Genomic DNA, 22,934 nt, shown 5'->3' with positions numbered 1-22,934 from the left:
CCTCACCTGCTGCCGCCGCCTCTCCCGGGCTCCATGGTGGACCCTCTGTGCAGTGGCCAACATGGAGGTCGCCTCCTGTCGGTGCCGAAGACAGGGTCAGAGAGTCCCTGCTCCCCTCCACATGTTCCCCAAGGCCCCTGAACTCAGACCATGGCCATCGGCTCCAGTCCCCTGCTGCCTATGCTGCTCCCACCTCCAGGGTGCTCTGATTCTAGACCAGTCCTGGCTCCAGGACTCACTCCTGTGTGACCTTGGGCCTGCCCAGGCCTCCCTGAGCCTCTTTCCTCATCAGGAAAGAGTGAGGGAAAATCCACCTCCATCCAGCGCTTTCCTGAGGACTCCATGTCATCTGACTGTCATCACTGCTCTCCCCTCACCTCTCGAGGAGGAGCCAGCACAAATCTCCTCCCATTCCTGTCCTCCCTTGGATGGTATCACCCCGCCATGAGGCCTGCACCACGTCATCTCCCTCCATTTCCCAGAGGAGGAGACCGAGGCCCACAGAGGGGCAGAGACTTGATCAAGGACCCACTGAGGAGAGGCCAATCTCTCTCCCAGCCAGAGTCCCTGTCCCCACTGCCTTCACCCCTCGCCCTGCCCCACCACTGACCATGGTCCCGACCTCTGCACTCCCAGAGTGTGTCCCAACAACAGCCAAACTGAGACATGGAGGGAGAGGGCAGAGGGTGTTGGGGGGGCCGTGAGGCATCTCCTTCCTGCCCCACCGACAGGGGTCTCTGAACCCCAGGATGGCCTTACCATAGCCTCACTTCCTAGGATGCCCTCAGGATGCTCCCGGCCCCCTCCTGCACCCCTCCTCCCAGATCTCCAGCCCCAGGTTACCTTCAGGAACAGTCTCTTGCTCACGTGCTGCTCTCCTCTGCACCACTTCTTAAAGGTGTAGGAACTCTCCCTGGGGGAGTGGGGAAAGAAAGAAAGAAAGACTATGGGGTGGTTGAAGGGTAAATCCCATTTGTTTGAGATCTCAGAAGATCCAAAGAGCCTGGGGCCTGGATGAGGGATTTCACTGGGTTGCTCTGAGCCCCGAGGTCCCCATGGGACTGGGGAGGGGCCTCTCCTGTTCTCACCTGGGGCCTCCATTCCCATATCTACCACACAGATCTGTGTTGAACACTCTTGGTTTCAGTTGGATTGAGATTTCTGTTGCTGCAAAGGAAACACTTGAGAATCTCCAACTGGGCTCAAGTCAGGATCTGATGTTGAAGGAAATGAATTCCTTGGCAGAACTGCTGGCCTAAGGGCCCTGAGAGACTCAGAGACCCAGGAACCAGATCAGTCTGTATCCCAGGCATTCACTGTCTCCCAGGTGGTCTCAGCTGAGTGCGGGTGTCATGGAGACCCAAGGCCGGCTGCCAGGTCCACCTCACCCTCGTGGTGCTTGGATGGAGAGCAGCCTACCCGCCTGGAAACTTGTCTCCAGGTCTCTTTGAGATGCTTAATGGCAGGGCTCTGCAGAGCAGAAAGGATCGTGTGGAAGGATGAGAAGTTTCTGAGGCCTCGGCACCCCGGGGAAGGGAAGAGATTGAGCTGTGAGGGGGTGCTGGAGCTCTCCAGCTCTGGATTCTGACCCCTCATGGACTTCTCCTGTCCTGGATGAGACAGATGCCCAGGAAACCCAGGGAGGGCACACCTGGGACCCGACGAGAAACACTGCCAGGCACAAGGATTTTTAGGTGAACACAAGGAAGGAGCACAGGAAGGAAGTGAGCTTGCCACCACCAGGACCTCAAGTCAAGGTCAGTGTGGCCCTGGCAGGAGGGTCTAGCGACAGTGCAGGGACTCAGACCACAGACTTCAATCTCGACAGCTGAGAAACAAGAGGCAATTCCCACGACTCCAGACAGGGCCTCCATGGGCCTCCCATGTCTTACCTCGGCCACCTGAATCCACATCTCCACCACCCTGGCCCTTTCCTGGGCTGTCATGCGATGACACTGTTGGCCAAGGTGTTCGTGTGTGCCACAGTGTCACGGATGGTGGGTGCCAAGTACTCGCCATCCCTGTTGTCTTGCTGGGACCAGATGGAGCCCAGGCAGTGGGCGGGCACCAATTTCTTAAACAGCTCCTGAGGAAGATTCAGAGTGTTGCTAGCACTGCCTCACCCCAGCTCGGCATCCACGGTCCCCCACAGTCCCAGGCGTGTTGCGGACAGAGCAGGAGCTCAGGAGGCAGAAGATGTGACCTCTGAGGTGTGTGGGACTCCCTGGGTTTTGTCTGTGTCCACTGAAGGTGCCAGCACAAGACGACCTGGGACACAGTGCTGTGCAGAAGGGGGGGGGCATTTGCTCCCAGCCCCATCTCACTTCCTCCAAGCTCTGGAACGCAGCCCCCACCAGCCCACCCCAAGAGCCATCTTCCACCCATCCCAGTCCCCCTCGGGTCCCACTCCCCATTCCCATACACATTCCTCCGAGGCAGGGAGAAGCACCAGCTTTGTGTGATTGTCTCCGCTGGAGTCAGTACACATCATGTGCCTGATACTTGCTGAGGATGTGAAGGCCCCCTGGGCACACGTGTGATTGACCCAAGGACCTGGCAGCACTTCAGTGAGCTCCCTCCTGCACCAAAGGGCCAGACGCTGCCCAACTTCGTCTCTGTTCCACCTCATTCATCGGCACAGCCACCCGGTGCAGCAGGCACCCTTAGTGTCCGGTTCTGCTGTGCACGTGGGGACAGCGAGGCTTGGGGTTAAGAAAGTGCCCAAGTCACAGTGTTGGTAACGGGGGAGAAGGAATGTGGACCCATATCATCAGATTTTGGATCAGGGAATGGCAGGTGTGGGGCAGCTCATGGCACAGGAAGGCAGGGCCCCCCTGCCCTGCAATCCCCGCTGCTCACCGCCTCCATCCTTGTCAGCTGCTCTGCCACCAGCCAGGGAGGGAAGTCCAAGAGGTTCGGCTTCTCCTCCCTCAGCTGGTTTTCGGTGGTCACAGCCCAGGGCCCAGTGGGCTCTAGTTCAGGAGCCGGCACTGGGGCTGAAGTTAATGGTGGCCCTTCCTCCAGCCATGTAGGGTCCGATGCAGGTGATGCTGGCTCAAACTCTGCCACAGGCGGTGGGGCTGGAGCTGGAGCTGGAGCTGGCTCTAGCCCAGAGGCTGGCTCTGGCTCTGGCTCTGGCTCTGGCTCTGGAAGTGACAGGAGCTTTGGAGCTGGCTCTGGAGCAGGATAAAGAGAAAGTTTCACTCACACACCTGACAGTTTCTGTGCCTTTCCAAAGACAGGAAGGACTCCACTGCCATTAACGGAACTCTAGCCCATGAACATCAACACAGACAGTCTTCTCAGACTCCAGTCCCCTCACCTTTCTGTTCGGCCTCAATGGCCTTGAGGTGCTCCAGGTGGCCTGGCAGAAGGTAGGCATGGCCCTCCACGTGTGAGCCACCAAAGCTGACATGCACAGTGGCCAGCTGCAGGGTCCAACAGGGAAACTGCAGGGGCTCCCTGCAATCCTGCCCTTGGCCCAGCCAGGTTCCCAGCAGGAAATAGATAGCACTGGGGGGAGGCAGATGGGCCAGAGAGTCAGTGGCCCGGCCTTTCCTTAAACACTGCCCGCCCAAGGCACTCTTGTTAGCATCTGGGCCCCTGTGTCAGCCCCTCACCCTCCAGAGGATGGGCCCATCCCCGCCCTGAGCCCTGGCTGGCTGCCCTGGCTGTGGCAGGCCTGCTCATCCAGCAGGCTGAACACAGAGTCTGTGAGAGTCTTTTGTTCCCACCAACACTCTCCTCCCCAAGGGTCTGGACACAGCCCACCCCAGCCCTCCATGCACGTCGGCCGCTGGAATGAAGACTCCAGCAGATCTGTGAGCAGCTTGATCATGCACCTCCTACTATGGACCTGGTGGTGGCACTCACAAGGGGTGGATGTGGAGAAAGGGAGGCAGAAGGAGCTGGGACTCTGCTGGGAGTGGGTCTCTAGGAGACAACTCAGCCCCACCTCCCTTCCGGTTCTCAGGGGGCCTGGGACCCATTCACAGCTCTCTCTGAGTCCAGTCCTGCTGGAGTGGAAGCCACCAGAACTCAGCCTTCCCATGGGAATCACAAGATGGGTGCGATGCAGGGTTCTCCCAGGGCTGCCCCAGCCACAACCTCCATCCTCTCCCCGCACCCTGTTTGCTAGAGACAGGAGGCCCTCCTTCTGCACCCAAAGACCACTCACTTTGGGAGGTGGTGCTGTCCTCCAGCATCCTGCACACAATGGGCCAAGCTGCCTCCATGTGTCCAAAAGGGGATGAGGGTATCGCCCGGGATGGAGGGTAGATGGGACTTAGGAATGATGTCAAGTGTGACTGACTCTCAGATTAGAGGGGAGGCCCAGGGAGGCTGTCTGCTTCATTTATTGAGTGACACTTAGTGTGTCCAGATGTCCTTCACACAGTACATCCTTCATAGACATTGTTAAGTGAACCCCAACCAGAACCATCCCTGGGGTCTGAGTAGGCCTGGGGCCCCTCTGTGGCCCCAGAGATCCCTAAATGGCTACACCAAGGACATACACCAGGACCAGCTGGATGGCATCTCAAACTCCTTGACAGGGTGCTCTCCAGGTGTGTTTCCAAACTCAAAAAGCCATAAGCCAGTGAAGGGAGAGGAAGACTACTTTTCATGGGGGGCAGAGAAATAATCACCTCCAGCAAGCACTGCATGACCCAGGGCCCTCTCTGCAGAGCCGGGCACCATGGAAGCACCTGGATGGCTGAGCCCATTCATCCCTGGGAGAACCCTAGCAAGTTCATCCTCTCCCACCCCATGTTTCAGAAGAGCCAACTCAGGCTCAGAGAGATGTGGTGACATTCCCAAGGCAAGACACTCAGCTGGCAGTGGGCAGAGTCACCACTGTGCTGAGGAGGAGGCGGGCAGTCACCTGGGAAACAGCTGGCCCAGGACCTGGTGGGATGTGCTGGAGCCTGAGGAGCTGTAGAGGGAGGTGGTGACACTTCAGAGGACTCTACTGGGGAAGGCTGGCACCACAGACTCTGAGAACCTCTGCATCATGCCTGCCTGGAAGGCACACATCCTGCAGGCCTCAGTTACACACAGAGTGGACTCATCTTCACTCTGGCTGGGACGAGGAGGACAGAGGGTCAGGGCCACCACTGCAAACCACCAGGATTATCGAAGTCTGCAGCTCACGCAGGAACTCCTAGCCCCTCCCAGACATGTGCAACAGGAGAGACAGGGGCTCCCACACTCAGCAAGGCTCTGGGCTTTCAAAGTACAATCTGACTTTGGGTAGGTGAAGGATTCCACATTGAGCTCCCTCGAGGCCATTTGCTCACTGAGGGACAACAGAGCTCCCTCTGTGAAGAGCACCGGCCCAGTGAATCCTCAACAGACACCCCCTGTCTAGAGAGGAGAACAGAGGTTTAGGTATGCCAAGTGGCTTCTCTAGGTCCTGTGGGTCAGAACTGAGAACCACCCAAAGTGAGGGCTGAGGGACATCCCCTCTAACTGCCTGAGGCTTCATCAGACCCTGACCCAGAGGGAAATGTTATGTTGCCACCTCACCCCTCCCAGGTCTGGAAACAGTGTACAGGGCAGTGACACGTTCTGAGAATCCCTTTGACTTTCAAAACACACTGATGGTTATTTCTCTTACATTAAAGAGAGTTTGGAGACCCTCGTTATCGAGGTTCCATGTTCCAAAAAAGGCAAAATTCAAAGATACTCAGGGCCTAGTGGGAAGTGACAATGACATCAAAGTTTTCTCTAATCTTCCTAGGGAAATGCAAAGAGTGCCCTCCTACCCTCCTATGCAGCTGGTGGGGAGAAGCAGATGTCCAGATTCCTTTGGGAATGGGACTGTGGGACACTGAGCGGGGACAGCCCTGTTAGAGTCCCAAGAGAACAGCAGTTTGAGGTTGGATTCTGGACTGGCCCTGGTCATCTCAGGGGCCTGGCTGGGAAGACCCCTCCGTGTCCACTCTCACCTCAGAGCAGCCCTGGTTATTGATGGTGGCACGGTGCAGCTGCCCCTTGTCCAGGGAGATAGAGTACCTGAAGCCATCCGCCAGCTCTTCGACCACCTCCTGCAGCGTGCAGCTCTGCAAAGACAGTGCCCGAGAGCCGGGCAGGGAGATCTGAGGGGCCTGCCTCAGCTTGGCCACCGGAGGAAACCCCAGCAAAGATCAGGTACCCAGCAGTATCTGCATAGACCTCCAGCCAGGGAGGGAATGACACCAGGAGGGCTCCGGACTGACACATGCATAGAGGAGCTTGGTCCCTAACACCCACTCTCCCATCCTGCTAGCCACCACCTGGGCTGGGAACATGACACACTGCCAGGCTTCCAACACCCAGCAAAGGGCTCCTGCCCAGGCTGGGTCCCCACTCTGCCCTGCCAGCCCTCAGTCCCCTCCACCTCCCTACACACAAGGAGGCTCAGAGGAGTGTGGGGCTGAGATCCCATTGTGGCTTAATGTGGTTGGCCTGCCCTGTGTTACCTGAGGTCTCCTCCTGCCAAATGGCCAGAGACGGTGCAGGTGAGGGCCAAGCCAATGTGTGTAGCGACTGAAAAGGCTCTGTATCTTGGCCTTCCTGAAGCCACAGCCTCGACAAGTCGGGAGACAATAGCAGAGCATCCTGCTCTCTTGAGTGTCTCCACTCAAGTGACCTCAATAGGAGGCTATGTCTAGAATGTGGGCGCCTGGGGACCAGTGTGCTAAGTTCTATTAGGGTCTGTCACCAAGGAAGCGAGGTCACTTCCTCAAGCTTCCATTACCCGGGCCCCTTCCTTCAGTCACATCCACTCAATACCCCTCTGGGCTCTTGGCTGCTCACCCTCCTTGTCCATGTCATCTCCAGAACTGTACACAAATAGACAGTACAGAGCCCAACATAGGACATTGAGATGGATCCAGGCTTCCAGTTTGAGGAAGCTGAGTTCAGTTGAGTTCAGGCCTCTTTTTCCCTAGAAGCTCTGTGTCCTGGAAAAGCCATTGTGCCTCCCAGGGCTTCCTCAGTCTCTCAACCTGCACGATGGGGACAAGGCCAGAAATAGCTCCCTCAGGACATCCTCAGCTGTGGAAGAGACAGTAGTGACAACACCTGTGGTCTGGTTTCCATGTGTCTGATGCACACACTTAGAGATGAAAGAACGACAAGAAGGGGTGGGATGTCATGTGCAGTACCCCTCAAAACAGGCCTGGGTCACAGCTCTTTGACCTTGAGCAAGTCCCTGCCCCTCTGGACCTCATTTCCATGTCTTCCCCTTTAAGGGGTTGAAATTAGAAGAAATTCAGATATTGCCAGTCATTGGCATGAAACCTTCCACGGTCTCCTGTTTGACTTAGAGTCAGACCCAAGTGCCTCATGTTGGCCTATGTGGAGGGCAGCCTCCGCCATGGCTGCCGGTGCTCACTGTCTTCTGCTGTTACGAAGTGGCTTCTGAGCAGAATGCAGCCAAGGTGTTGGGATGGCACACAACCTGGGGTTAATAACAAAAAGCCTGGCACTTCTTTCTTACTCACATTCTTCAGCCCCCTCCCTCTTTCCCTCCTCCTGTTTCCCTGTCTCTCTCTCTGCCTCTTATATCTCTGGAACTGGGGGAGCAAGTGTGCATGTTTTCAGTTGCCCTATGAAGAGGCTCCATAGGAGAGAACGGAGGGAATGATCAGCCAACAGACAGGCAGGAACTCAGACTTTCAGTCCAAACAAACCCCGTCAACATGCATGTGAGTGAACTTGGGAGCAAACCCTCCCCGAGTCGAGCCGCAATAGAGCCACAGACCCTGCTTCACAGAGACCTTGAGGCAGAGCCACCCAGCTAAGCCGTGCCCCATTCTTGGCACACATGCTTTGTGAGATCTTAAGGATTTGTTCTTTCTAGGTTCAATGTCTTAGAGCAATGCCATCAGAGAGTGATGGGAAAAAGCACAGTCTGCCAGTTCCTGCCACCCAGCCCTGCCGTGCCCCCCCATCTGCCCTCCTCTCTCTTCTCAGGCTCCTTCCAGCCACACTGCCACCTCTCTGACCTTGTCTGGTCAGACCTACTTCTTCCTGTGAGTCTCTGCACCAGCGGTGCCTTCTCCCTGACAATCAAACTGTTCCCAGACACAGGCAGGCGTGCCTCTCATCTGTCACTCTGCACACAGCAAATGTCACCTCTGTGAGGCCTTTCAGAGCCTCCCAGGCACAGTTTCCACCATCACAGATCTCCCACCTGGAAGGGCATCTCATGTTTTCCTCCTTCTTGGTGTCATTTGGATAAAGTGAGTCCATGAAGGAGGCCTTTCTGCTTGGTGGATGCAGAGGCAGCTTCTTCTGGTGACCTCAGGAACATGACTTCTCTTCTGGGCTAAATGTTTCTGCTCCCAAGTCCATTGTGAAAGGAAAGCATCATTTCTTCTCTTTCCTGGGTCTGGTTTCCCCCAAGAACACAGGGAGCCATCCCTTCTCCCTGGAATGCGACACCAGCCCCTACACCCACAGCCAGAAAATTAGCGCCCAGCTTCAAACACCACCAGATCCTGAAATCAGTTCCTGCTGAGGCCTCCCATCCATTTTGTAATTCAATGGTAACCCCTGAGGTCACCTAACTCTACAAGACCAACATTACCCTGATACCAAAACCACACAAGGACAACACAAAGAAGAAAAATTAAAGGCCGATATTGCTGATGAACATAAATGCAAAAATCCTCAAAAAATATTCACAAGTCAAACCAGCAATACATTAACCAGATCATACCCCATGATCAAGTGGGATTTATACCAGGGACGAAAGGATGGTTCAACATCCGCAAGTCCATCGATGTGATACATGGCATTGACCAAGTGAGGAAGAAAAATCACATGAGTATCTCAATAGAGAAAGAATTTGACAAGACCAAACATCTATTTATGATAAAAACTTTTGGGGCCTGCCCAGTGGCCCAGTGGTTAAGTGCACACGTTCTGCTTTGGCAGCCCGGGGTTTGCGAGTTTGGATCCCGGGTGCAGTCATGGCAGCGCTTGGCAAGCCATGCTGTGGTAGGCCTCCCACTTATAAAGTAGAGCAATGTGGGTATGGATGTGCGCTTAGAGTGAGCATTCTTCAGCAAAAAGAGGAGGATTGGCAGATGTTAGCTCAGGGTTAATCTTCCTGCAAAAAATAAATACTGTGAATAAAATTGGTATAGAAGGAAAGTACCTCAACATAATAAAGGCCAGATACCACAAACCCACAACCAATATCGTACTTAATGGTGAAAAACTGAAAACCATCCCTCCAATAAAGGAACAAGACAAGGGTGCCCACTCTCACCACTCCTATTCAACATAGTACTGGAGATTTTAGCCAGAGTAATTCAGTAAGAAAAAGAAATGAAAGGTATCCAAATTGGAAAGGAAGAAGTGAAACTATCGCTGTTTGCCAATGACATGATTCTATCTATAGAAAACCCTAAAGAATTCATCTGAAAACTATAAGAAATAATCAACAACTACAGCAAAGTTGCAGGATACAAAATCAGCTTACAAACATCAGTTACATTGCTATATACTAACAATGAACTTGCAGAAAGAGAAGTCAAGAATACAATTCCATTTAGTATCCCCAATAAAAGAATAAAGTAAAAGAATAATTTTAACCAAAGAGGTGAAAGACCTTTACGCTTAAAACTATAGGACAGTATTGAAAGAAAATGAAGAAGATATAAAAAAATGGAAAGATATTCCATGCTCATGGATTGGAAGAATAAACATAGTGCAAATGGCCATATTACCTAAAGGAATCTACAGATTCAATGCAATCCCAAACAGAATCCCAATGACTTTCTTCACAGAAATAGAACAAAGAATCCCAAAATTTATAGGGAACAACAGAAGACCCAAAATAACCAAAACAATCCTGAGAAAAAAGAACATAGCTGAGCTGGAGATATCACAATCCCTGACTTCAAAATATACTACAAAGCTATGGGAATCAAGACAGCATAGTGCTGGCACAAAACATACACACAAGCACACACACACACACACACACAGATCAGTGGAACAGAACTGAAAGTTCAGAAATAAAACCAAAGACCTATTGATAGCTAATATTTGACAATGGAGCCAAGAACACACAACGGAGAGAGGAAAGTTCTTTCAATAAATGATGTTGGGAAAACTGGACAGCCATATGCAAAAGAATGAAATTAGCCTATTTTCTAACACCAGACACAGAAATTAATTCAAAATGGATTAAAGACCTGAATGTAAGACCTGAAACCATAATACTCCTAGAAGGAAATATAAGCAGTATGCTCTTTGACATTGTTCTCAGCAGCATCGTTTTGAACATCATGTCTACTCAGGCAAGTGAAACAAAAGAAAAAGTAAACAAATGGGACTACATCAAACTAAAATGTTTCCTCAAGGCAAAGGAAACCATGCACAAAACAAAAAGACAACCCACCATCTTGGAGAAAATATTTGCAAATCATATATCTGACAAAGGGTTAATTGCCAAACTGTAGAAACAACTCATAGAACTCAACAACAACAAAAACCAACCTGATCAAAAAATGTAGAAAGGATATGAACAGATGTTTTTCCAAAGAAGATATACAGATGGCCAACAGCCACATGGAAAACATGTTCAACATCACTAATTATGAGGTAAATGCAAATCAAAACTACAATGAGATGTCACCTTACCCCTGTCAGAATGGCTATAATTACCAAGACAAAAAACAACAAATGTTGGAGAGGTTGTGGAGAAAAATGAAACCCTCATACACTGCTGGTGGGAATGCAAACTGGTGCAGCCACTTTGGAAAACTATGAAGATTTCTCAAAAAATTAAAAATAGATATACCATAGGATCCAGTTATTCCACACCTGGATAGTTATCCAAAGAACTTGAAATCAGCAACTCAAAGAGAATTATGCACTCATATGTTCATTGCAGCCTTATTCACGATAGCCAAGATGTGGAAGCAACCCAAGTGTCCTTCAACTGATGACTGGATAAAGAAGATGTGGTGTAGATATACAATGGAATATTACTGAGCCATTAAAAAGGACAAACTTGTTGCATTTGAAACAACATGGATGGAGCATGAGGGTGTAATGTTAAGTGAAAATATGCCAGACAAAGACAAACACTGCATGATTTCACTCATCTGTGGAAGATAAACAAACACATGGTTAAAGAGAACAGAATAGTGGTTACCAGAGGGAAAGGGAATTGAGGGGCAGGCATAAGAGTTAAAGGGCACATGTACATGGTGAGTCACAATGATGTACAACTGAAATTTCACAATCTTATAAACTTTTATGACCTTAATAAAATCTATTTAAAAAGTTTGAGCTGGTAAAATCTAGATCAATTTTTGCAAAATTGGAAACTGGTTATGAGAGAATGTGCCTATGCCCCCATTGCTTACAAATCAAACAACAAAGTGCAATAATATGCACCCGCCGCTTAGAAATCAAAGCGGTAGCTCCAAGGTCAGGTAACAAAAGAGCCGTTTGCCTTACTCTCTCACAAAGATTACAGAGGATTTTAAAGCACATCCCAACATCTGGATGCACAACCGAAAGACATGTACTTGGCAGTTGACATAACATGCACATTGCTTTTATGAGCTGTGAATGAGGAGTATTAAGGTAAGAACTGCCAAGGAATCTGGCCTGACAGAGGTACTATCAAAATATTAAAAGAAAATCAATAACACACCTGTGGGTAATCAGAGAGATTAGTGACAACGTAAATGTTTGAAAGATCAGAGATTATAATTTCTATTAAACCCACACTTAAGTTTTCTGCACTGTGCAGAAGAAAATTAGATATTGGAGACCAGAAGAAGGCTATTATAAACTTAACTATATGGTGACTCCAGTTTCACACATGACATTTTTCTGGCATTGTTAACATAAACTCATGCCCCTGTTACACAGTCTTTGAAAAGAAAATAATTTTTATCCACAGGGATATAAGGCAAGAGGCAGTTGCTTTCATTTGGCAAGGACTGTAATACAGCATCATTCTTCTAGCTCTTCCTATAATTTTATAAGTACCCAATTCCCTGGATTAAAGATTTTACTGCAGAAAATTCATACATGCCTTCTGTTGTCTATACTGAACCCAAAGAACACAGTAAGAGACGTAAAAATAATTTACAGAAATTAACGAAGAAGAGACATTTATGATGTGAAAAGTTAAAAGATGGAACTACATAAACAAGGTAAATTGTAGATTACCTTTCAATAAACTAATACAAGTATCACGATTTAGGTCTTTCATGGTTTGAGACTTGTTATTCTAGAGAAATTCTCTAATCCTGAGGCAAACTGTCCTGTATAGAGAAAATTTCTTAGCTGAAGAGGTTTTTAGGGCCTGCTTTATGTCCCTGTTTCAGACTGTACACAAAAGGTTTTAGCAGGGGTGTCATCATAGGCTACGTCACTGAGGCCGTTGCACTTGTGCTGGAGTTTTGTACGGCACAGAACGAAGATGCTTTCCAAGGACTGTGCAATAGGACAAAGAGACCACTGAGACGTGAGACTCGCAAGTGGAAAATGCTTTATACTTGCCCCCAGCTAACAAAATGTTCACAAAAGAGGTTACAATCTTAGAGCAAGAAAAAAGAGTATCAGTGAGTGAATTAACACCCACAAGTCCAACTACAAAATTCATCACTAGGACATTGAGGGAAGTGTCAGAACAGGCAAGGAGGATCACCTGATTGAGTTCACAGAAAACATGAGGGATTTCTGACTCTGTACACAAAGAAAGTCGCAAAATACTTAAGTCCTCTAATAAAGACTCCAGAATGCTCAAAAACCAGGATGCAAGGGCAGGATACCATAGAGCCTGGGGTTCCTTATGACCACGTAGTGCAATGGGTGACAGATGGCTACACACTGATCACAGGCCATCAATGAAAGAGGAAGTTATCTAATCCTCCAAAAAGGAAGCAAAAACACCCCTGGGTGAGGCAGCCTTCATAGGTTGACTTTGGATGTTCAGCAACATATTTGTTATGGTGGTGGAGGGGGAGCAGGTACCTGCAGAGGGCACATTGGAGAGAAAGACGTACATCGGAGGGTAGGGAGGGAGTCAGTGATAGTAGCCAAAATCAGCAGAGTTCCCAAGGAACATGACTAGATACATTGGCAGGAATGGCGGAAAGAGCAGTGGCTGTAACTCTGCTTCTTCTGAGAGTTCCAGGAGGATAAAGTCAGAAATGCGGATTTCATTTCTTTGCTATATGTAACTGATGAAACTGCTGGAATAGAGACAAGAGCATTGCAAATTTAGCCAAAAGTAGTTATCAAAAGTTAAGAGTAATGCTGTGATTACTGTTTTAAACACTTTTAATTAGTTAATTTTTATATATTATCTACGGATCTAGCACATGCAGCTGATAATGTCAAGGAATCCCACATGCCCCTTGCCTTCCACGCAGATGAAACTGATTATCCATCCTCTCTCTTAATCGAAAGATTTCCAAGGCAATGCTTTCCTACATAAATTCCCTGAGGCTTTTTTTGTTTATTTTAGCAAATATTGTAACTTATATTTTTGTGCCAACTATTGTTGAACACTTTGGGGAAAGCAGTGATATCAACTTTACATAAGCTTGAGCTTGAAGAGATTTGTTCTAGGATATGTGTGTGTTCCACTTGACAATAGAATATTAGTATATCAGTAAATGATATTTCAAGTGATGGTTACATATATATAGTATTATATGTGATATCTAAACAGCATACATTTTGTGTAATGTATACAAATTGGATATGTCATCCCTCCATAATTTTCTCTCTCTCTCAGTTTCCAGTTGGTCTAAATTCTGCATTTTTTATTGCATAACACAGCTTCAACTTGCTTTACCTGTGTATAGCTCACTGATAACATCCGTACTTTCTACACACACACACACACACACACACACAAAGAGGAAGAAAGAGATAGATCCATGATTGTAGTGTCGCATACCCTTCACCTAAATCATCACTGATTTAGGCAGTAGAGAACAGCTTAGTAGATGAGCCAAAGAGCTCTCTCTCCTAGGACAGTTGAGTTTTGTAATCCAGGCATTCGAATGGAGTCATCATGGCTTAAGGATCAAAAACACCAGATGGAGTTAGAATCATTAACACCAATCCTTCCCAAACTCTTCCAAAAATTCAAGAGGAGAAAATACTTTCTAATTAATTTCATAAAGCCAGCATTGCACTGACACCAAAGCCAGATAGAGACATTACAAGAAAAGAAAAGTACAGACCAACACTCCTTAGGAATATAGATGCAAAAATATTTGACCAAATACTAGCAAACTGAATTTGGTAGGCTTTTATTCATGTTATATAAAATTTGCACCGTGACCAAGTGGAATTCTTTCTTGGGATACAAGGATGGTTTAATTTATGAAAATCATTCCTGTAATACATCATATTAACAATATTAAAGGAAAAAAGCACAAGATCATCTCAATTGATGCAGAAAAATGATAAACTTCAGCATATTTTCATAATAAAAACATTCAACAAACTAGGAATGGAAGGAACTTCCTTAAGCTAATGAAAGCCATATATGAAAACCCACCACTGACACGATATTCAACGGTGAAAGGCTGAAAACGTGCCCTGAGATCAGAAACAAGAAAAGCATGTCTTCTTTCACAACTTCTATTCAACATTTTATTGCAAGTTGTAAACAGAGCAGGTAGGCAAGAAAAAGAAATAAAGGTATAAAATTAAAAATGGAGAAGTAAAATGACTTCTGTTCAGAGAGGACATTATCTTCTTTTATAAAAAAGCATGAATCTTCACAAAAAAAGAAAAACTGCTAAGCTAATACATTCAGCAAAGCTGCAGAATACAAAACTAATCACAAAACTCATTTGCTTTTCCACATGCTATTACTGAACAATTCAAAAAGAAAATTAAGAAAATAATTCCATTTACAATAGCATCACAGAGAATAAATAGTTAAGAATATCCAGGAGACAAAATATTTGTGCACATGAAGCTACAAATACAAACTACAAAACAATACAAAGAAGATATAAATAAGAAGAACCATATCCCATGTTCATGGTCTGGAAAATTGTAAATTGTTAAGATGAGAATACTATGCAAAGTGATCCATAGATTCAATGCAATTTCCATCAAAATGCCAACCATTTTAATGAATTAGAAAATCCCATTTTAAAATTCACATGGAACTGCAGAGGACCCCTAATAGCCAAAACAATGTTCAAAAAGAACAAAGTTGGACGAATCACAATTCCTGATTTCAAACCTTATAATAAAAAATTTCAAACCTGTAATAAAAACAGCTTGATACTGTCATAAAGACAGAAATATAAACCAGTAGAACATAACGGAGAGCCCAGAAATGAACATATATTTATGTATATATGTAAAAATGATTTTTGGCAAGAATGCCAACAATATTCAATATAGAAATGACAGTCTTCAGTAAATGGTGCTAGAAAAATTGGATACACATGGAAAAGAATGAAAATTGACTCTTTTTTTAACTTATTTTATTGCAGCAACATTGGATTATAACATTATATGGCTTTCAGATGTACATCGTATTATAGTTCGAATTCTGTGTAGATTCCATCATGTTCACTACCCAAAAACTAATTATAGCCCATCACCTCACGTGTGAGCCTAATACCCCCTTTTGCCCTCCCCTCTCTCCCCTTCCCCTATCGTAACCACCAATCCAATCTCCATTGCTATGTGTTTGTTTGTCGTTGCTCTTACCTTCTACTTATGAGTGAGATCATACGGTATTTGACTTTCTCCCTCTGACTTATTTCACTTTGCGTAATACCCTCAAGGGCCATCCATGTTGCCACAAATGGCGGGATTTCATCATTTCTTATGGCTGAGTGGTATTCCCTTGTGTATATATACCACATCTTCTTTACCCATTCGTCCCTTGATGGGTACCTAGGTTGATTCCAAGACTTGGCTATTGTGAATAATGCTGCAATGAACATAGGGGTGCATGTATCTTTATGCATTTGTGTTTTCAAGTTCTTTAGACTCTTTCTTTACACTGTATACAAAAAATTACTCTGAATGGATTACAGAACTAAATATGAGGTAAAAATATATTACTTTTAGAAGAAAACATAGGAGGAAATCTTTGTGATATTGAATTTAGCAATGGTTTCTTTGGCAATGGCACCAAAAGCACAGCGAACACAACAAAATCAATAAACTATTCTCCAAGAAAATCAAACTTTTTGTGCATCAAATATGCAATCAACAGCATGGAAAGAAAACTCATAGAATGGGGAGGACATCTACAAAGCTTCTATCTTATAAGGGACTAACATCTAGAATATATAGAAAGCTATTACAACTTAACAACCAAAAACAAACAAGTGGATTAAAATCTGGGCAAAGTTAGTGGTTAAGTTTGGTGTGTTCTGCTTTGAAGGCATGGGTTCTGTTCCTGGGTGCAGACCTGATGTGGCGCTGACCCACGTACAAAACAGAGGAAGATATTAGCTCAGGGTAAATCTTCCTCAAGCAAAAAGAGGAAGATTGGCTACTGATGTTAGCTCAGGGTGAATCTTCCTCAGCAATAAATACATAAATAAATGGCTGAAGGAATTGAATAGACATTTCTCCAAAGAAGATAAATAGCCAATAAGTACATGAAAAGATATTCAACATAATTAGTCATTAGGGAGATGAAATTCAACACCATAATGCTAGACCACTTAACACCAAGGAAATGGATATTATTGAAGAAAAAGTAACAAGTGTTGGCTAGGATGTGGAGAGAGTGGAACCCCTGCACACTGCTGCTGAGAACAAAAGTGGTGCAGCCCCTGTGAAAAACAGTGTGGCTCTTCCAGAAAATGTATACACTGAATTATCATATGACCAGCATTTCCAACCCTAGGTACATCCACAAAAAGACTGAAAGCAGGGATTCAGTCAGATATTTGTACACCAGTAGTCATAAGAGCATTCTTCACAACAGCCAAAATGTCCCAATCCTACCAGTGGACTAAGAGAGTAACAAAATGTGATGTATGCATGCAGGGAAATATTACTCACAAAAATGAATGAAATACTGATACAGATCACCACATGGATGATCCTTGAAGACACTGCGCTAAGTGAAATAAGCCATACACACGCGCACTCACACACACACGCACAAATATTGCATGACTCTATACATATGGCACATTGGTAAAGTTATATTCAAAGAAACGGAAAGTAGAACAGAGATTACCAGGGGGTACAGGGAGGATGAAGAAGAGTAACTCTTTAAAGGGCATAAAGTTTGAGTTTGGGATAATTAAAAAATAATAATAATAAAAACTTTGGGAGAAAGTGGTGAAAGCTTCACAAAAATGTGAATGTACTTGGGGCTGGCCCCGTGGCCGAGTGGTTGAGTTCGCACGCTCCGCTGCAGGTGGCCCAGTGTTTTGTTGGTTCGAATGCTGGGTGCGGACATGGCACTGCTCATCGAGCCACGCTGAGGCTGTGTCCTGCATGCCACAACTGGAAGGACCCACAGCAGAGAGTGTACAACTGTGTACTAGGGGGCTTTGGGGAGAAAAAGGAAAAATAAAAAAAAAATCTTTAAAAAAATGTGAATGTACTTTATGCCAGTGAGTTTTACACTTAAAATGGTCAAAATGGCAAATTTTATGTTACATATATGTGGCTATAATAAAAACTATTCGTTTACAACAAAAACTACTAGTGAATTCTTCCAAACATTTAAGAAAGAAATCATACTAATTCCCAACAATCTGTTCCAGAAAATATAACCAGAGACAACACTTTCCAACTCATCTTATGAGGCCAGCAATACCCTAAAAGCAAAACTAGAGTTTAAAAGTAGGGAAAACTTGAGAACAACAATTCTCATAAATGAGCAGGTACCGTCTTCTATGAAATATTAGAAAACTGAAGCCCACAATGTAAAACAATCATACACCAGGACAAAGAGGAAATTGTTTCAGGTATGCAAGGTTTCATCAGCATTCCAAAATCAAATCAATGTGATCCACCCTGTCACAGGCTAAAGGAGAAATTTATACATATATGTCAGTTGGTATGGGGGGGAAGTCATCAGATAGTACATATTAGATATGTCAGGTTCTTTCTCTATCAACTGCACCTCATTAAAGCTCTTACAAAAATGAACATAGATATAGAATTTACACTTTCACAAACTTTTAGAAAATGGAACAGAGACCTAAATGTAATGCAAAACAATAAAACTTCTAAAAAAAATTATGCAACAAACTCTAAGTGGACTTCAATCTGGAATTATGTTATTAAGATACAAACTGAAAATATAATCTATGAAAAAAAACTGATGTTAGACTTTATTTATTATTTTGGTAAGGAAGATTGACCCTGAGCTAATCAGGAAGATTGACCCTGATCTGTGCCAATTTTCCTCTATTTGGCCTGTGGGATGCTGTCATGGCATGGCTTGACAAGCTGTGTGTAGGTCTACACCCAGGATCTGAATCTGTGAACCTCAGGCTGCTGAAGTGGAGTGCGTGAACTTCACCACTGCGCCAGCGGGCCGGGCCCAAGTTAGACTTTATTAAATTAAAAACTCCTGCTTTGTGGAAGGCAAAATCGATGAGTCAAAAGACAAATTACAGACTGGCAGACAATATTTGCAAAACAGATATATGATAAAGAAAATATGTCCAAGATATATGTAAAGAATTCTTAAAAGTCAACCATAACAAAAAAATAAACAACCTTATTGAAAGATGGGCAAAAGACCTGAATATATCCCTCACCAAAGAAGACATACAGACAGAAAATGAGCCTGAGGACAGACGACCACTGCCATAGGTCATTCGGGAATTTCAAATAAAACCTCAATGAGACACTTCTACACACCTATTAGAACTGATAAATGCAGGAAACTGACCATACCAACTGCAAGTGAGGATATGGGGCAAAACAAACTCTCATTTATTGTGATCTGGAAAGCAAAATGGTACAGCCATATCAGAAGACAGTTTGGCAGTTTCTTAGAAAGATGAGCATAGACTTACCACACAATCCAGCAACTGTATTCTTAGGTATTTACCCAAGTAATTTGGAAATAGGTTTACAAAGCACCTGTGGGCTAATATAGATAGTAGCGTAGCTTTATTTATACTTTCTAAGCACTGGAAATGACCAAGATGTTCTTCAATAGGTGAGTGGAGAAAGAACCGGGGTACGGCTATAAAATGGATTATTATTATTTAGCGATAAAAGGAAACAAAGCATTAAGTCACAAAAAGACATGAATGAATTTTAACACTTATTCTAAGTAAAAGAAGCAATCTGAAGAGGCTATTGTATAACACTAATTTTATGTCATTCTAGGAAAGGCAAATATATAGAGACAATAAAATGACAGTGGTAGCACGGTCTTCACGGAAGAGGAAGGATAGTCGAATGGATAAAGCACAAGGGATTTTTTAGCACAGTGAAATTCTTCTGCATAATACTGTAAATATGGACAAAACATTAGATAGTTATCAAAACCTTTAACTTTACAGCACAGAGAGTGAAACAATGTGTGCAAACAAAAAGCCATGTAGGTGTCCAAGAAAATCCCAGAAGTGAAGGAAAGATGTGAAAAAAATCTAACTGTATTACAAATGTATGAAACAGTCTGAATGAATGCAGTGGGTGAAAATGTGCAGAAATATGTAATTTGGGAAGTGAGTCGAGTCTGTAAAACTGAAGATGAAAGAAACTGTGCAGACACACTGTATTGTAGCTGATAAAGTTGAGACCTAGGGGGTATCGTTAACAATGCTGATACTTCTATACATGTGCACTGAAAATGAGCAGATAAGTAAATGGATAGTGAACAGTGGGGACAAGGTTATTATTTGGAGTAGGAGTTTACAGATAAGCAAGGGGAAGAGTCTAGAATGATCCACGTGGAGACAGAGTTGGAGACATCAGTGTGAACTTACTTTAGCTGAACATAGACACAAAAGGCTGAGTATATATATATATTTATAGGGGTTTGAATACACACAGGTTACTACACACAAATATATTTCCTTGCTACGTCCTCTGAAAGGATCTAATGCCCTGACAGCAACAAACACACCTGGTACCCAGGTCTTAATTCTAATACCACACTCCAACAAAAGGAAACAGCGCTCCTTGTAGAAATAACTGGTTCTAGGATCCGGGCAGGAAATGTAGTAAAATGAGACTAAAGTGTCATTCAACATAAGAAAGTAATGAAATGCCACTCAAAAAAAGCCAAGAATGACGGGGGTACGCCAAAGGGACACATCAGCGAACTGAAGCAGCTCCCGATTGCCAAAGCTGGAACAATTTGAGCAACAAAATAAATAAAGTTGTTGGATAATAACCCGAAGAATGTATGAATATCAATGACTGTACCAATGTAAATAACTGAATAAAAAGGAAATGAAAAGACACAAATCTCATGTGTGGGAGAATACCAATGATTCACGCAGACATTCTGCTCTAAAGGAGGTTGAAGCTAACTCTCCACTCCTTAAGCGTGGGCTGCACAGACAAAAGTCCCTACAAAGGGGACGGGGTGGACAGAGGGGATAGAGTGACTGAGCAGGGGAGACATCTGACAAACGCAGCCTCAGCCAGGTGACCAACATCAACATCAATGGGGGGAAGTCACAGGGAGAGCACAGACCCTTGAAATGCTGTGATGAAAATGGCAAATTACTCCTCTGATCTTCTTGCCCCAAATCCATAATCCCAACCTAATCATGAGAATAAAACAGACAAATTCTGTTGAAGCACATTTTACAAAACACCTGACCGTTACTCCCTAAGATTACCAGGTTCTTAAAAAACAATGAAAGCCTGAGAACCTGTCACAGCCAGGGGAGGCTAGGCAGAAAGGACTAAATGTAGTGTAGGATAACAGACAGGATGTGTTCATACGAGCATAAACTGGGAATGGAGCTGAGGGAAACTCTCTGTACTATCAAAGCAAGTTTTTTGTAAGTGTACAACTCTTCAAAAAATAAAGTTAATTAAATATGAGTACTCGCGAAATGCAAAATACCTGGAAACGATGAGTTGTGAACATGTCTCCAGACTCCATTATGTGCCCTGCACAAGCACTATCACTACAGTCAGTCACATTCCTCATAAAATAGGATAATGATACCAAATTCATAGTTTCTGGGAGATTTAAATGATGAATACAACATTTCTGGCATTGTTTCTAGTAAAAATACTCTAGTTAATGAAAAAATTAGTTGGAATTTTTGGATACATTATTTTCCCCCCTCAGAGACCCACTCCTCTCCTTCCACTCCCAGGGTTTCTGTGCTGTTTCCGTCTCTCAGTCTCTCTCACACTTTGAAAGCAGCAATAGTCTGTTCCTCACATTGACCTGGGTGACTTTTACACAGAGCAGACCTGATCATGGCTGTCCCCTTGCATGAAACCTGCATTTACTGTCTACTAATTTCAGAATCAAACTACAATCCTGTGGCCAAAATATAAGGCTCTTTCTTCATCTGACTGTGTTCTCTCTGACCAGGCTCATGTGGTTTCATTTCCCACCCTCTGCTACTGAGTATTGGTCAGATAGTAATAATCTGCATTGCAATTACAATGTCATATTGTCATTTTATAAACACACCTTACAGTCTAATTAACCCCTAAATGTCCTCCTCTCTTGGCTCATCCTGGAGTGCTCCCACCTCTCGACCACCTGGGAGAATTCCAACACCTTGTTCAAGGCTGAGCACAGTCACAAGCTTGTCTGTGAAGCTTTCACTAGACTCTCATTGCAGAGTCAACTTCTTTGGATAAACTTCACCAGAGTTCAACATCACCTCAGGATATTACAGTTTTTTTACATCTCTCATCGTGTTTAGACAATGAGTACCTTGTGAGAATAAACAGTGTCTTAGCCATTACTTAATATCCAGAATAAAATTTAGTGTCTACCGTATATTAACTGCTGGAAAAAAAAAAGATCTTTTTAATGACTGCAAAAACAAATTATTGAAGAAGCATAAACAGACATTCCCAAAATGGGAGGAAAAGAATAAACCATGAAAGACAAGGAAATACTATTGAGGAATGAAGGCCCCATGATTAAGCATAAACACTGGAAAAGATAGATCGGAGAAAGATGTTTGATTCCCGAGTTTCCTTCCAGAATCAGAGTCTGTATTGGCAGGACTTGCTGTTACTACATTCTGTATAACTTACTTTCCCTAGTGATGCCCCCAAAGTAACTACCAATAAAAAGGCTCCCTCACACCATCACACGGTCCCTGAGCACTTGTGAAAATGCTGTGCTCACCTCGATGTCATCACAGAATAGCCTGACAGCACTGATCCACTTTCCTCCATGCATGATAAATAATGTTGGAAGTTATGCCTACATGAAGGGCAGATGGCCCCACTCATGAAGTTGCCAGAACGCAATGATGTTTTCTCATCACCTGAGATTGGGAGAATAGATTGTAGTGGGTGTAGCAGAAGCATTTACAATTTCTGCTTCTTTAGGGGCTCAATTCCCATGAATTTCATTAATGAAATATTCTTTGTCTCTCTTCCCCTTATGAGACTTAGTTCTCCAGAGCTAGGAGACAAAAAACAGGATGCCAATTTGTCCCAACTTCAATCTTGGGAAACAGCTTTGGTGTTCCGTGATCGCCTCTTCTACTATTAAACTTCTGTGTCCCAGGAGGAGGTCACCTCTCTTTAGGTGTTTTCACTGTTAATATCGGAATATCTCATAATAATTGTCCAATCCCTGTTTTGTAAGAGAGATTCTGAATACCTTAATATCTTCTTTCTCCAAATGGCTCACAATCATGGAACCTCCCCCGCTCAAGAACGTTTCTCCTTTTTCCCTTCTTCTCCTTTCTCTTTCATTGTAGACAATATCTGCTTAATGTCACTTAACCATTTGCTCTTTTGGGAATTTTGCAAATTATTATGCAGCAATT

The 22,934-nt window shown here is 44.7% G+C and overlaps 1 protein-coding gene and 1 pseudogene across 1 annotated transcript; both read right to left on the bottom strand.

The window, feature by feature from the left end:
• Positions 1-1,942: 1,942 nt before the first annotated feature.
• Positions 1,943-7,362, bottom strand: LOC124236769 (ral guanine nucleotide dissociation stimulator-like). Its single transcript, XM_046655738.1, has 5 exons — positions 7,285-7,362; positions 5,949-6,062; positions 3,323-3,428; positions 2,860-3,176; positions 1,943-2,086 (listed from the first exon to the last, which is right to left on the bottom strand). The coding sequence occupies exons 1-5, from the start codon at positions 7,360-7,362 to the stop codon at positions 1,943-1,945; spliced, it is 759 nt and encodes a 252-aa protein (XP_046511694.1).
• A 5,024-nt stretch (positions 7,363-12,386) lies between these two features.
• Positions 12,387-22,332, bottom strand: LOC124236768 (olfactory receptor 7A10-like; annotated as a pseudogene).
• Between the last annotated feature and the right edge of the window lie 602 nt (positions 22,333-22,934).

Source organism: Equus quagga, chromosome 3 (assembly GCF_021613505.1).
Source record: "Equus quagga isolate Etosha38 chromosome 3, UCLA_HA_Equagga_1.0, whole genome shotgun sequence".
Taxonomy (NCBI): domain Eukaryota; kingdom Metazoa; phylum Chordata; class Mammalia; order Perissodactyla; family Equidae; genus Equus; species Equus quagga.
Note: the sequence above shows the minus strand (reverse complement) of the source record. Positions and strands in the feature narration are given on the sequence as shown.

Excerpts from the sequence above, each read along its gene's own strand:
- LOC124236769 (XM_046655738.1), bottom strand. The coding sequence starts at position 7,362 with ATGGCGGAGGCTGCCCTCCACATAGGCCAACATGAGGCACTTGGGTCT. Across the intron at positions 3,429-5,948 it reads ATAACCAGGGCTGCTCTGAG|CTGGCCACTGTGCATGTCAG; the intron begins GTGAGAGTGGAC and ends TGGACCCTGCAG. Across the intron at positions 2,087-2,859 it reads AGCTGACAAGGATGGAGGCG|GAGCTGTTTAAGAAATTGGT; the intron begins GTGAGCAGCGGG and ends AATCTTCCTCAG.